The following is a 14,958-nucleotide window of genomic DNA, read 5'->3' as shown; positions in this document are numbered from 1 at the left end:
TTGGCAGCCATTATGAGAAGTGGGAGCAAGTGGGCTGGCCAAATTAGTGGCAGTTATGAGGCCCACCTGGAGTCTGGGTTTTGGTGATGGCATGAGAGAGTCAATGCTGGAGGTGCTGGGCGAACACAACATGGGAGTTATTCTAGGATTTCAGCCCCAGTGAACTTTGAATAATTTAACATTTATCTTAAAAGTTTGCATACCAGCTAGATTATTTTAAAGTGTTGATAACTCTCTTGGTTCTCTAACCAAAGGTCTTGTTCATGTAGAACACTTGGGCCAAATCTTCTGGCCTCTGAATTATCGAAGACTGGACATACGACTGAAGATGATCATTGGGACCCTGTGGAAGTCCTGATGCACGCACCTGCATGAGAATTGCCTAGGAAGTTTAAACTTCCGATGGGTAACTACCCTGCTCCCAGGACACTCTGCAAATGTCTCCAACCACCCAATCTCATCCTCCAACCAGATCTGACTACCCCTCCGAATCTAACCCGGCTACCCCTCCTGACCAACTGACTACCCCCCCCCAACCTGACTACCCACACCCACCTCACCCAGCCACCATCTCACCCACCTGCCCATTTACCAGATCACCCACCTATTTGCCATGTCACCTACCGCCTACCCATCCTACCCACTTATCCACCTACTCACTTACCATTCACCCACCCATTCACTCATCCATTCACTAACATTAAGACTGAACTTTTAAACTTGCCATATGGCAGCTATTGCCCTAAAAAAGGGGGCATGTCCTGTCTCCCCCCCAGTCCTACTCCACTCCAACGGAGTTCCCCTGTGCTGCGCAGTTCTGTGAAAATTGGGATCTGAAGACCCTGGAAGAAATGTACAGCAGTGTCAAGTCTGGAGAATTTTCGAGTGCAGCGGTAATCGGTCCATCATTGATGCTGCTTGGAAGATCAGACCTTCTTCATGCGTTAACTGGCCATAAATGTGCTACCCACCATATTGGGACTGTAGGTTGCACTGGCAGAAGGAGTGTATGTTTGCAACATTGAGAGTGAAGAGTGATTTATTTAAATTAGAATCCAGTGCTTCTTACAGGTTCCATAGTAGATGTTGGATCACTCCAGTGCATCACTCCCACAGCCACATGGCGCTAGCTAGCAGGAAAGACTCCTGTGCTCATCTGAATGTGGAGAATGGAGGAACAGGAGTATTCCTCTCAATCACATGTTAAAGAACAGGGCCGCTCCTCCCCCTCGTGCCCTGACCACCCCCCAACTCCCACCCCTCTACAACCTGGTTACTGATCGCCTTCTCCAGCTATAAACCCCACTGGCCTGACACCCACCCAGCCCCCACTACCTCTCCCTCCCCAGCCAATGCAGCCTTCACCCCACAGACAATACCACTGGCCTTCCTATTCGCCGATACCCAAGGTCCACCCCCAGTCACCAAAGTCCAATCGCCCACCCTTCTTCACTGAACTGACATCCACTGTGATGCCAGCATAAGCTCAGTATTCACTGATGATTCACCAGCAACTCTGCACCACTTGCCCAACCCATTGGAATCAGTCCTGAGGCCCAGTATCAGGGGTGCATCAAGTCTCACCATTCAGGCCAGGGCTTGTAGCCTGCACCTCCGCTTGCCCATAGGATTGTACCCCATGGAATCCCAAAAAGAATAATATACATATTTGTTCTAGATTACCATTCAGATAGTGAAATAGAAAAGATCTGCAACAGACTTACAATTCACATTGTGTTCATTAAATTCTTTACTGCTTCATACAAATACACAAATTCAAAGTTCAATACTGTGTCTAAGAGCTGGTTCTAACAGGTTTTGTACTAACAAAGCATGTGGCTGGCTCATTTAGCAGCTAGACAGAACGTAACAATCTGAGAACATAATGAACTTTATTCTGTATAAATTACAAATATTGTTACAGCCTCACAGGACCAGAAACAGCAAGAAAGTACACAGTGGAACAGTGAAGGACTAGTACTGGAAAGTACTTCAAATCTAGCTAAATATTGAATGCAATTTCCAGCCAAAATATTATGGCTAGATATTTGTCCATTCATAGTCAATGGGTGGAAAATCCAGCTAATTTCTTAATGCATTGACTTCTTCCACCTTCCAAGTCAGTGGAAATGGCAGAAGAAATAGTGAAATTGTAAGGCATAAATTAAGCCTTTGATTCCAGTGTAGGGACTTGCCAGGTGGGAGCACAGGTTGCAGAAACAAATCAATCGTGTTATATCCCTGTCCATTACTTCTCATCTAATGTGGTTCGAAACTGGGAGCAGAGCCTCAATAAATTATCTCCACACTATCTACGCTATATCATAGCTTGCCTGGGAATTAAGGTTGAGCCAGAAACGGCAGTGAATGTGTAATTGTGGTCTCTTCATTACAACTAGCAGCAGGAGGGATAATCCATTAATTACTTATAAGGCACATATTGAGCAGAATGCAAATATTAGAATCAAAACTACTGACAAGGCTGAGTCAACATCAAAATTTGAAGAAACTGAATTAACACCAGGGTAGAACTTCCGCAAGCCCTTTTGAGGAGGTGGCTGCAGAACCAGGATAGAACTGTAGTGCTGCTGAAACATTCAGGATGATTAATAGTAATAGTGTGGTGTATTACAGCTGCCTCTCTGCTGCCCTCTTGGTTGGGGAGGTGTAAATAAAGTTAGTTCAGCAATGGCTGCCTACAGTTGAAAATGTCTTACGCAGTGCAACACACAACAGAAAGGTGATGGCGAGACTAGAATGGAATTCTTTTTTACAGTTCATTTGAGAACTTAAGGGCTGAAGAACATTGTGACACAATTGTTTTAGACTTCTAAAATTGATTTTGAGGAAGTTTGAGTGGTTTGAAAGATGTGTGCATATTGTGTAGGTGCGCAGTAAGTCAGCACGGTATGTAATTGAAGAAAAAAGCACTGAAGACATACCTGGGGGCAATGGGGGAATTCAACCCTAACAAAGAGGACTGATGTAATTATGAACAAAGGTTACACATTTGGCTGCAAGCTAATAAAATAAGAGATGTTGAGGAGAAAGTAAATGTTTTCCTCACCATGATGGGGCCAGGTGCTTTTGAGGTGGTATCAAACCAACCTTGTTGTCTGTGAATGTACGATGAATAATTCTGAAACTACTGAGATTCTGAACTCATATCATGGCACGGCTAAGAATGAGAGTTGCACTGAGAGTTGCATTCCATGAAAGGAAGCAGTTGCCAAGTGAACCTGTTGCAAACTACATTCTCAAATTAATTAAACTCTTTCGTCACTGTGGGTATGGCACAAGCTTAGAAATCAATCTTAGAGACCGGTTCATAGGAGGCCTAAAGAACAATAAAATCCAGGCCCAGTTTTTTGAGCAAAGGCAGTCAGCTGATGTGGAAGGAGGCCTGCGATGAGACCACGGCCATGTAATGGCAGAAAGAAATTAATTGAAAATTGCGAGGGAGTTCTTTCCCTGAGCTGGCGGTCCACCAGATTACAGTCAGATCCAGGCCTGGGCAGCCAAGTACACGGTCTCAGAGTCAGAAATTTAGATGCTACCGTTGCCATGGTAGCCACCAACCATTTAAATGGCCCCATTTCCAGACAAACTTCTAAGGATTTTACGGCCTCCTGCCAGGCATATTTTCGGAAAACCCACTCATCAGTGGGCCAATGGGATTTAAGTGGTGGTGGGAGAGCCCCACGCCAATCGCCCATCCTGGCAGATTTCCCTATTTGGGCTAGTCACGGTCTGGTGGTCGTCCCTCCTTCACCGGCTCCCCAGGGTCAATCGGAGCCCCACCCAAGGTATAAACCCACCCCACCCCCCCCCCCCCCCCCCCTCCCAGCCAGGCTCCCCTACCACCCTTGTCAGGGCCTGGTAGCTTGGGACCATGAGACCATAGACCCCAAGACTCACCTGCTGGGCAGGATCCAGCACCGCACAACTCCTCTTGATCTTGCTGCAGTACTGTCACTGATACTGCTCCCAATGGTGCTGACTGAACTGAAGAGCTGCCAGCCTCTGATTGGCTGGCAGCTCTCTGAGGCAGGACTACCTGTCCCTGACTAGCGGAAGCCCCACCTGAACTCAATTAATGGCCAATTAATGGCTCACTTTTTAGCCAGGGTGGGGGGCAAGGGACTCCGGCACACTGTTAAATCCAGCACCATGTAGAACATTAGGTTCAACATATAAGGGTCTAAATTTCTTAACCTTCCCCTCTCCCTCAACTACCAATGAATGGAAAAACCTGAGATCACCCTGAGGTTTCGTCATGTTGGTTCAGGCAAGCTATGGATGCCATGCAGGTGCCCCAATACATCTGGTCTGTTGGGACCTTACCAACATTAGATGCCACTCCCAAGGCCCCCACAGAAAAGGGAAAGTATAGGCCTGCTCCTTGGAGCACCAAAAAAAATTCATGTTTTTGGGGTCTTTTTGAACAATCTTCAGCGGTCCCTGTAGGGTTAGGTTAAATGTATAGACCAATACCAATTGAACTTTGCATTACAAACGCCACCTAAACAAATTTACCAAAGCAGGTTGGAAATGAGCACAGAAACCTCATTCAAGTATTGAAATAAGGCCTGTGTTCATTTCATGTGGCCAGTGCCTGAATGCGCATGTAGATCAGGCACAGAGCTCTGTACTGCTAAATTAATTATTGTTTTGTCATGTTCGAGGCCCATTATTTAGTTGCAACTAATTTAAGTTTAGACCCAAAAACGTTCACCCCTAGACCTGAGTTGAAATGCTTAGGTAGAAGGGATGAAAATCTTTCTGTCTAGCTTCTCTCTCTCTCACCCTCTCTCTCCACTACCTTTGAGGTTTCCATGTTGTTAATTATTTTTTAATTTTAAAAAGGTTACATATTCTTAATAATTATTTTAGTTAAATGTAAAAGTTTTTTTTCAGCATAGGTATGAGTATTATGTGAGTAATTTATAGCAATCAAAGTGCTAGTTCAAACTTAAGGATTATATTTGTGATTGCATGAATTTGGTGAGTGAGTGGTTAATCTCAGGCTCCCCCAGAAAATGATGAAAGCAGATAGTAATATCTGTTCAATTCAAATGCAAATTAGGTAGATTTCTTTCTGAATGTAATAATTCGGTCCAGTAATTTGGGACAAGATGTGTGCTAAGTGTAGCATACTTTGGAGCAACATGTGATTTTAAACCTGTAGTACCCAAAGCCTTCCCCCACTGGGGTTTTTCTCCCCTCATGTCTGGGCCGCTTGTAGACTAATTGATAGAGATTGATTGCTATGGTTAGTCAACAACTCCATTCTCATTGTATCTTATGACCATCAAAATGGTAAAAGGCAACCTCGATGGACCGGGGTCCTTTCCCATCTAGCCATATCTCTATTCCTCAGCAATCCTGGCTCAAATTGAGGTCACTGCTTATAAATAATCTGTTAAATAAAGCTAATTATTTTTTACTTTTTGATGTTTATGCATTTTCATAGGAGCTCTTTGTGGTTTTACCAACTGTATTATTTCTCTTACAAAGCCCAATTTGGTAGCTCCAATATTCTTGCCCCCTTTGTCACTCTTGCTTGGGCACTGGATAGGAAATGTATGTTTGTCAACTCATGATGATAGAATTTGGCTTGGCTGTGATGCCTCTTGTGCTCCAGTGACTTACATGTCCTGAAGAATGGCCACATGGGTGAGGTATTGCGTAGTTGCCAGTTCTTCTACAGCAATATTTCAATATTACTCTTTGCTTTCAAAAAGAGAAAAGAGGAGAAAATTGGAAAATAAAAAATGCCATCTTTCAATCCAGACATTGCTGTTTATTTTTAACATGTTTATTTAATTTCTAAGCTATATTGCCAGAAGCCTCATTGTGTGTAGGCAATTTAATTAACTCCAAGTTTATATATTATAGTGTATTTGATCCCTTGGTATTTATTTGACTTTGCCTTTGTTTTTAATCTGCAGGTGCTCCTCTTTAATGACCAGAATTACGGCATTCACTATGAGTACACAATTCCAATCGAGCCAGGTCCAGGAAACCACAGTACAAAGGCCAATGTGCCACTTTTCATGTGGACTCACTCTGGTTGGGAGGATTGCGGTGCCATGTGTGGTGGAGGTTGGGAAATCAACTTTTTTAAAAACATTTTATTATGAAAGTGACACATGCAAGATAATATTAGTCAGAAACTATGATTTAGGGCATGTATGAAGTTAACAAAAAGTGCCTGAACTTGAGACTGCCTTATAATTAACAATATGAAAAGTTTAATAAAAAGTGTGGGTGTCACTGGCTGGGCCAGCATTTATTGTCCATCCCTAGTTGCCCTTGAGAAGGTGGTGGTGAGCTGCCTTCTCGAACCGCTGCAGTCCCTGTGTTGTAGGTACGCCCACAGTGCTGTTAGGGAGGGAGTTCCAGGATTTTGACCCAGCGACAGTGAAGGAACAGCGATATATTTCCAAGTCAGGATGGTGAGTGGCTTTTCTTATAGAAATAAGAAAAAGGCAACCTAACTGGATCAAATTTGGAAAACACAATACATTTCATCTGTTCTACTTACATATTTCTCTTTTAGCTTATCTATTACTTAATGTTAATAGATTATATACTTTAAGTAAATTTATAACGAGGGCACAGACTTAAATTGTTTTCAATTGTTATTAATTTAATTATTATTTAATTATTATTAAGGATAACTGAGTAAAATAATAATTTCTAAGAACTTTTTATTGCAGCTGGTTCTTCCCTCCAGCCAGCTAGAGGGACAAATATGATTGTGAACCTTGATTCTACTTTTTACCTTTTTAAAATATTGACATAGTATCAATAGTGCAATTGCAAAATCAACAACTTCAACAGTAACAAATGAATGCATAGCTCCTTTAATTCCTGGTCAGTTCTGTCATAGTTAGTTTGCTTACTGACTCAACAGCCCAGAGATAACAGTCCTTTAGACCAGCCTGGAGTTACAAATATTTGGATTAAATTGGGTGTTCACTGATTGGGCAGTAATCTGGCAAAGGGAATCACTTGCCTGTTGTAGAAACGAATTGGATGAAGATCAGACGGGGGCTAAAATGACCACACCACCTAGTCTCTCAGGTGACCACCCAGGCAGAGAAGACTGAAATCTATCTGTTTTAAGTATTTAGTTTGGCATAAAAATGCCTCAAGGCTGTTAACCGACATCAGAAACACAGGCCAGATGATCTGAAAGATTCTTTCCTTGTGACATATTGGGACAGAAATAATGACAATTCCTGTTGAAGATGAAAACAAAAGACACGTGCATTATAGGATTAAAAACAAAATTAAATCTCATTGTCAAATTAGGAGTCCATGATTTTATTTTGATTCAACGGCAGAAGCACTTTCTTTCCAAAATGGAGAGGGTTTTATTTTCTTCCCTGAGTATGTTATGAGCCTCTAAATATTGTTATGTCTCCATATATTTCTCTATATTTAACATTAGAAATTTACAGAAAACAATTTCTGAAACTGTGAAATATACCTGAAGGATATTTCTATCTATGGTGAGCTGTGGTTGGCTTCTATCAGACAAGACAAATGATACTTGGAACTCCCCTTCACTTGTAAAACATACACATTTAATTTTGGATACATAGAATTGACTGAGAAAATAATGGGAGTGAATTTTCTGAGTGTCACGCTGCTCCACGGCTGTAACTTCAGCACAAGTTCAGCAGACACCGTTTACGAGCATAAGCAAGGTTTCACCATATTTATGACAGGGAGTGAGAGAAGCCCCAAGGAAATTCACCACCAGTGGCTGGTTGGAAGACCGGCTACAAGGTGTGTATCTATACTTACGTCATGAGATAGACCTAATCCTTGATTTTCATTCTGGGCACAAACATGGCATTGACGTAGCGAGTGTAAGGCTCACCCAAAGCCCAGGCTATTTTAACTCATGGAACGTTTTTAAATTAACTAACCAGACTGCCACCTTATCCCGACGTTAAGAACTTCAGGTTGCTGGGCTGGTTTCTAGACTGCCAGGAATGCCAGGGTCCTGCAGAAATGGTTTCCAGCAATCAGATAAGTTTGTGTGTGGAGGAATGTGGTGAGGATGGTAGTGCTGAGAATAGATGATCACTATCGAGGGCAGCCGGGAAACTTAGGTTACCCTGCAACACTCAGCACAGCTCACATGCCCCCCAAGGCCCACAGGAAACCATTTGAACAAAAATTACTTATGGGCTTGCTGCTCATATGTGTCTAATGCACCTGGCAGGGTCTGTATAGGGCTGCTGAGGGTTAATATATAGTTTGGGTCAGAATGGCATCACCAGTCCCTAAAATGCCATTAACTGCATGGCATGGGGACCTCACTGCTGGCCAGAACCTGCCTGATAAAATGGTGTACAAGCAAGACCAATGAGACCAATTGAGCAGGTACTGCAATCAATTTAAAGCCCCATTCTTGTTGAGCAGAAGGGGTTAAGTCGAAATTATGGATTTGATTGATTATGGGTTGACCATAGAATAAACAAAATAGGAGTAATTTCCTGAGTTTGTGCCCCAAATGGACAAGGGGTCCTGCCGGTGGCACAGACTCATAGGGCAGAATTTTACGATTTGGCAAACGGGGGCGGGGCCTGCTCGCCAACACGTAAAATGATGCACAGTGACGTCGAGGGGAACACCCGACGTCACCACGCCCCATTTAAATTTTCAGGAAGGTGGGAGCGCAGCAAAATCAGCTGCGCACCCGCCAACCTGTCAATGGCCAATTTTGTGCCATTCTTTCGTGCGCATGTGGGAAAGAGCGCGCTCTCGATTTTGGGATTCACACCCCCCCCCCCGCCCGCACAGGGAGCACATAGCGCTTCCATGCAGACATCACGCTAGGCGGGCCAACACATAAAATGGCGGCACACCTCCGATCTGGGGCGCCAGTCGGAAGCACGCCCGCCCATCAACCTCCCCCCCCGACAGGGGGAAAATTCAGCCCATAAAATTACACCGAACTCTGGAATGATCATCATGATATTTGTTCACTTCAATTTAGGGACTGAGAGTTTCAATGAGTTTCCAGGGGAGTGTTTTTTGCTTAAGTCTGTAATCAAGCTTATTGCCGAACGTAAAATCTTCCAGCGATTTAGAGTGTAACTTTTATTTTTTTAAATTTTGCTTTAAAAAATATTCCTTGACATATTCAACAGTGATAACCCCAGTGATAACCTGATGTAGCTTACTTAACACAATTGAAAATGGGTTCATCATTTTAAAATATAAGCATTTTTAATCAGCATGTCTAGTCTACCACCAATGATTAATCCAATTTCAAATAATTGAAAATGGCTTAAAAAATGCAAAAATGTTCTGTTTACATTGACGTACTAATCAGTTTCTTAGCAAATTAAAAGAAAATGTTTAATGTGTTTTAAAAGATGCATATGAGTGTCCTTGCATCTAAAAATGGCTTAATTTCAGATACCTTCATGAAGGCCTTCAAACGCATGCAGTTACTGAAAACTCACAATTGGTGATTAATTCAATCTGAGCGTAATCTAACGGAAAATCCAGGACAGGATGTTTAGGTTGTACTTTGCTCCTCAAGGATCACTGCTCCTTTCCATATTTCTCCCCAGAATATTTATTTGTGAACAATGTCCTTGCCACCCATGATCTTTGATTAGGAGGACAGAACCATTGTCTTCAGCCTAAGCCTCAAACTCCAATCCCTGGCCACTGATTAAGTTCTTCCTCTTCAGTCATTGACTCCAAATCAGCCATGATGTTCATGATGTTAGTTTCCTCTTCTCTTCGTCATGTTTAAATTTCTTCATTGCCTGCTCTCCTATCCCTTTAGCCTGCTCTGTCCAACAACTCTCCTCAAACTCTCTGTTCTTTGAACTCTCGCCTCTTGTGCATCCGCCATCCCTTTGCTCCATTATTGGAAATCCCTTCAACGATTTCAGTTCCACGCTGTCAAATTCGCCCCACCCACCACCTCTCCACCTTCTTAAACACCCTACTGAAAATCGACCTCTTCCACCAATTTTTTGCCAGTCGTCTTGGTAACCTTTGTTTGTTTACACCTCTGTGAAATGCTTTAGCAGTTTGTCTGCTTTAAATGCGCTATATAAATGTAAGTTGTTGTTGATTGTATTGGTATCCAGCTTTGACTGAAATTTAGCTAAGGGGTGCCATTGCCTTGCCTCTTATTGAACTGTTCCCACATACTATGTTTCCATCACCCATCTCACTCAAAATGCCAGAGTAGCGCTGTGACCCTTAACACCAAATCATACTTGGCCTCTCCCTCTATTCTCCTGTTGCCTTCTCTTTTGAGCACCTCATGCTGTTTTATTTCTTTTGCCTCTCTTTTACAATCCACAATGCCTGTCACCATGCAGCCCCATCCAAGTTCCTTAACCTGTTATTTCAATCATTCTCCCAGCTCCTTGGTCCTCTTCCTCTGAATTAACGGTCCTGTTTCCGAAACATCCTCCATATAGACTTTCCCATGGCTTCTCTGCTCCACTGTTCTCACTGATTATTATGTGTGTCTTTATGCATTGTAATGTAAAGGTGCTCGGCAGAGCAAGGGTTAACGTGGGACTGGAGAATTGCACCGCCCACGATATGTTGTATAGAGTCACATTGGTATACTCTCACAGAAGTCTCTAGAGCAGCACTCTGTAAGCAGCCTACCTGCATGGCAGTAACAGCTCCAAGCAAGATAGTAACCTTGGAACCATAAATAGTTAGGGGAGGCAATGGTATTGTCATTGGACTAGTATTCCAGAGACCCAAGGTAATGCTGTGGGAATCTCACCACGGCAGATGGTAAAAGTTGAAATCAATAAAAATCTGGAATTATAAATCTAATGATGACCATGAAACCATTGCCGATTGTCGTAAAAACCCATCTGGTTCACGAATGTCCTTTAGGAAATCTGCTGTCCTTACCTTGTCTGGCCTACATGTCACTCCTGACCCACAGCGATGTGGTTGACTCGTAAACACAATTAGGGATGAGCAATAAATGCTGGCCTAGCTAGTGATACCCACATCCCATGAACGAATTAAAAAAAAGTTAAAGACTACCAATGAAGAGTTAATGTTTAAACATACAACTCTGTAGGATCTCATCAATGACCTACCATCCCACCACAGTAGGAAGAACACATACAATGACATGGTTGGCTGAGGTGGGAGCTTGTAAAAAATATTACAACACTGACAAGACTTGTACCTTGTACACCTCATCACCCACACTCCTCTACTGCATTCCAAACACCTCTTACTGCATCCTCCCCAAAGACAACTCTTCTACAAAGAACTTACAAGCTCCCAACTGCCAATCCTTTGGCAACATATGCCTGCAGCCGTTGACATGCTTGACTACTCTCTGACTTCCAATTTTGATGCCCTACTCGCCAGACAAACCTTTACTAACATCTTTTGTTCACTATTAATTAAACCCCATTTCCCTGCTTTTTCACCGTCACCTATAACAAGAAGTACAAACAGCTAATGGGCTTCCTTGTAAAATAGAAGGAAACGAGTCACTCAGCTTTCTTCATTGCTTCATTACTTTCCATTGCTCACCAGGCCTCCCAACCAGGACCCCTACTCAAGTTCTGAACCTCCACTCATCTAGCTGATTTTGACCATGAAGCACATCTTTTGTTTCCTTAACCGTATTCTCACTAAATTGCTGATGACTGACTTCCCTTCATGAAATCTGGTTCCCTCTCCTGAGACACTAACCTCCTTTAATTCAAAACAGCTATATCACCCCCCCCCTCAAGAAACTCACCATCTACCACCCCCACCCCGTTATTACAAACGACTGCCCCACCTCCAACAACCCCTGTCCTCACTGAAGTCCTTTCTGTGCTGTCATCATCAGAGTTGCACCCTTTCCCTTGTAATTCCATGTTTGTCTCTCTAATGAGGTTTTTGCACACACCCATCTGCCACCATTCCACCCCACCTCCACACCCCACCGAATCTTCCAAACAGCCTTTATATCAAAGGCATGAATTACATTCTGTGCGATTGTGACCATAGTACCTTAACTTCTGCCACCAGCCCCATTGTCTTCCATCCTCCCTGCAAACTTTCACACAATCAACTGTTTTAAGCTCCTCCAAGAGCTCTCCTCCAGTGTCCATCTCAGTAAAACTGACTTTCTTAGCTCCACTCTGCAGTTGTAATCATAACCAGAGAATTTGTACCAATGGCGTCTCTTTGCTCCCTCATGAAGGATTCATTCTTAGCCCCCTCCTCTTCCCCACCTATATTCTGCCCCTTGCCAATATTATTGATAGATGTGCAGTCAGCTTCCACGTGTGCAATAATACACTCGGCTCTACCTCCCCAACAATTTTGCTGTCCCTGTAACTGTCAGGTGACTGCTCCAAAACCAGTCTTGGTTAAGCTGTGAAATACTCCAGTTGATCACTGAATATTGAAGGCCATTGCTCTCAGTCTGCACCACTAATTTCATACCCTTGACACCTACTCCAATCCTCTCATTAACCACTGACCCAGGTTGATGCAGACTGTTCACACTCACTATGTCCTATTCAACTCCAAACTGGGTTCCTGACCCCGTAGTAAGACATGCTTTTGTCACCTCCAAGAGTGCTACTACACAGATTCATGCCTGCCTTTTCCTATCTGGTAAATTCCTAATTTCAAATTATTCTAGCAGGGAGAGATGCCAAGGAGACCAAGGTAAATAATACCAAGTCACCTCAAACTGCCCATCTACTAATGGCCATTATTACTATCAGTTCAGCAGACAGAATACATTTTGTTTAGTATACCAACAGATAGCACTTTTTGTTTAAATAATGAACAAATTAAATGTTCTTGGTAAGCATTTCCTCTGAGTAGAGATCAAACCTGGAATAATTGTACTGTGGTGGAAGTGGTTGCCCACAAGACAAAACCGCAGCTGAAACATTCTAATAAAGAAGGATACAAAGTAAAAGCTGCAGTGATAGAATGTACTGTGTAAACAGAGCCAGTGTATACTTGTGCCAAATTAATGAAGAAATGACCTATGTAAAGCAGGGTCGAATTGTCAGTCAGCCAATGCATTACAAATCTGAGGTTCTTGGAATATTGATCCAACAATACTGGTGAATCAGATTTGCCTTCAGACCATATGACCACTAGTTTACAGTTCATACAACCATCAGTGAAAAATCTTAATTTGTTTCTATTTAAACTATAAAAATGTCAGTCAAGTATGAAAGGACAGTTTTCTTGCACAGTGCACCACCCATCCCCTCATTTTTATTTCTGTTTTTGTAATAATTATTTCAGCCACCTGATGACCGCTACAGTCTGCAGGAGAAAGCTTACAAACATGGAAATAGTGGAAAAATTGAATCTGAATGTGTGCTTTGATTTTGCTTATTCTGGTCGCTGAGTTGGTGGTCTGCAGAACAAAAGTGGAAGCTGTTTTCCATCTCACCCACAATGGACTTAACAGCTGAGATCCCCATAAAATTATTATGGATATATATTTTAAAAGTTATGTTGAGAAATTTTTAGAAACCAACCAGTTCTTGAAATATTTAAGCTAAGTACCCTGAATAAAACTCATGAAAGAGAATGTTTAGATTTAGCTAATGTAGCAGATTTCACAGTTCACTAAATCAGAATGATATACAGTTTCAACTCTTTGAACTCAGATCCATCAATAGATACTTTTTTTTAACTTTCCCTGACCATAAGACACATAGTGGAGGCAAAATTGGAACTCCACACCCCGCCATTTATTAAGCACTACCTGACCATCTAATGATCAAAAATGGGATTTGAGATATGCCATACTTCCAAGGGAATGTTTGCAGGACACCATCTTGGTAAAGGAGTTTGCCCATGTGCACCTAACAAAACACCAGGCAATATGCAAAGCAGACAGATCATGATGCAAATCAATGTGCAACATTGTTTTGGCACACACAGACTGCCATTTTCCAAATGCACACTCTGGCCAACACCCTATGTTAATTTTGAATAGCTGAACATGGGTTCAATGGAATGAAGGACCCATTCCACCCTCCCCCCGCCAATAAGCATCATTTAAATGGATCAAGAGTTACTTGCGTGTTAATTGCTGGAACATTCCTTCTGGCTGCTTGTGAAATTGAACATGTTTTTGGAACTTTCTTATATTTGAGGGAAGTTTGAATAATCTGTAGTGAGTGCTCTGGCTGGTGCTGAAATACTTACCTGTTCTGTTAAAAGCTTATACTAAAACAAGTTGCTTCCAGACAAGGGTGGGTGATAGGGCTTCCTCTGGGAAGTGAGGAGAGTGAAGCAACACCACCTAGGGAAAGACAAACTGCTAGAAGAGCGAGGAAGGGAAGAAGGGCTCTCAGCCTTGGGTGGAGACAGTGGTGTAATGGTAATGTCACTGGACTAGTGACCCAGGGCCAGGCTAATGCTCTGGAGGTCATGGGTTCAAATTCAATGAATAAATGTGGAATAGAAAGCTAGTCTTAGTAATAGTGACCATGACAACTATCATCAATTGTTGGAAAAACCCATCTAGTTCACTAATGTCCTTTAGGGAAATCTGCCATTCTTACCTGATCTGACCTACATGTGACTCCAGACCCATAGCAATGTGGTTGACTTTTAACTGGCCTCTGAAAGGCCTAGCAAGCCACTCAGCTCAAGGGCAGTGACATCCACATCCCATGAAAGATTAAAGAAAAAAAAGCAGGACAGCCAAGGGTTTTAGAGAGCAATTCTCTTACCTCAGGGAATTGAGGTCTTAGATCTTAGGTCAGAGGATTGGACAGATTTTAAGAACCAACAATGAATGACTAAAAAGATAATTAAGAGGCAGACAGCAGAGTATGAGAGAAAGCCAGTTAGCGATATAAAAACAGACAGTAAAAGTTTCTACAAGTATCTGAATAGAAAAGTGTAACTAAAGCTACTGTTGGTCCTCCGGATAGCCTGCATCCT

General features: G+C 42.5%; 1 protein-coding gene across 1 annotated transcript in view; it reads left to right on the top strand.

Moving 5' to 3' along the window:
* LOC144697119 (A disintegrin and metalloproteinase with thrombospondin motifs 19-like) overlaps positions 1-14,958 on the top strand; it is a 538,939-nt gene that overhangs the window by 411,779 nt on the left and 112,202 nt on the right. Inside the window, exon 18 of the mRNA XM_078568954.1 lies at positions 5,952-6,105. Within this exon, the coding sequence (XP_078425080.1) occupies positions 5,952-6,105 (154 nt within the window). The remainder of the gene's footprint in view (positions 1-5,951; positions 6,106-14,958) is intronic.

This window comes from Cetorhinus maximus, chromosome 2 (genome assembly GCF_964194155.1).
Source record: "Cetorhinus maximus chromosome 2, sCetMax3.hap1.1, whole genome shotgun sequence".
NCBI classification, from domain to species: domain Eukaryota; kingdom Metazoa; phylum Chordata; class Chondrichthyes; order Lamniformes; family Cetorhinidae; genus Cetorhinus; species Cetorhinus maximus.
This window is presented reverse-complemented; position numbering and strand designations above follow the sequence as displayed.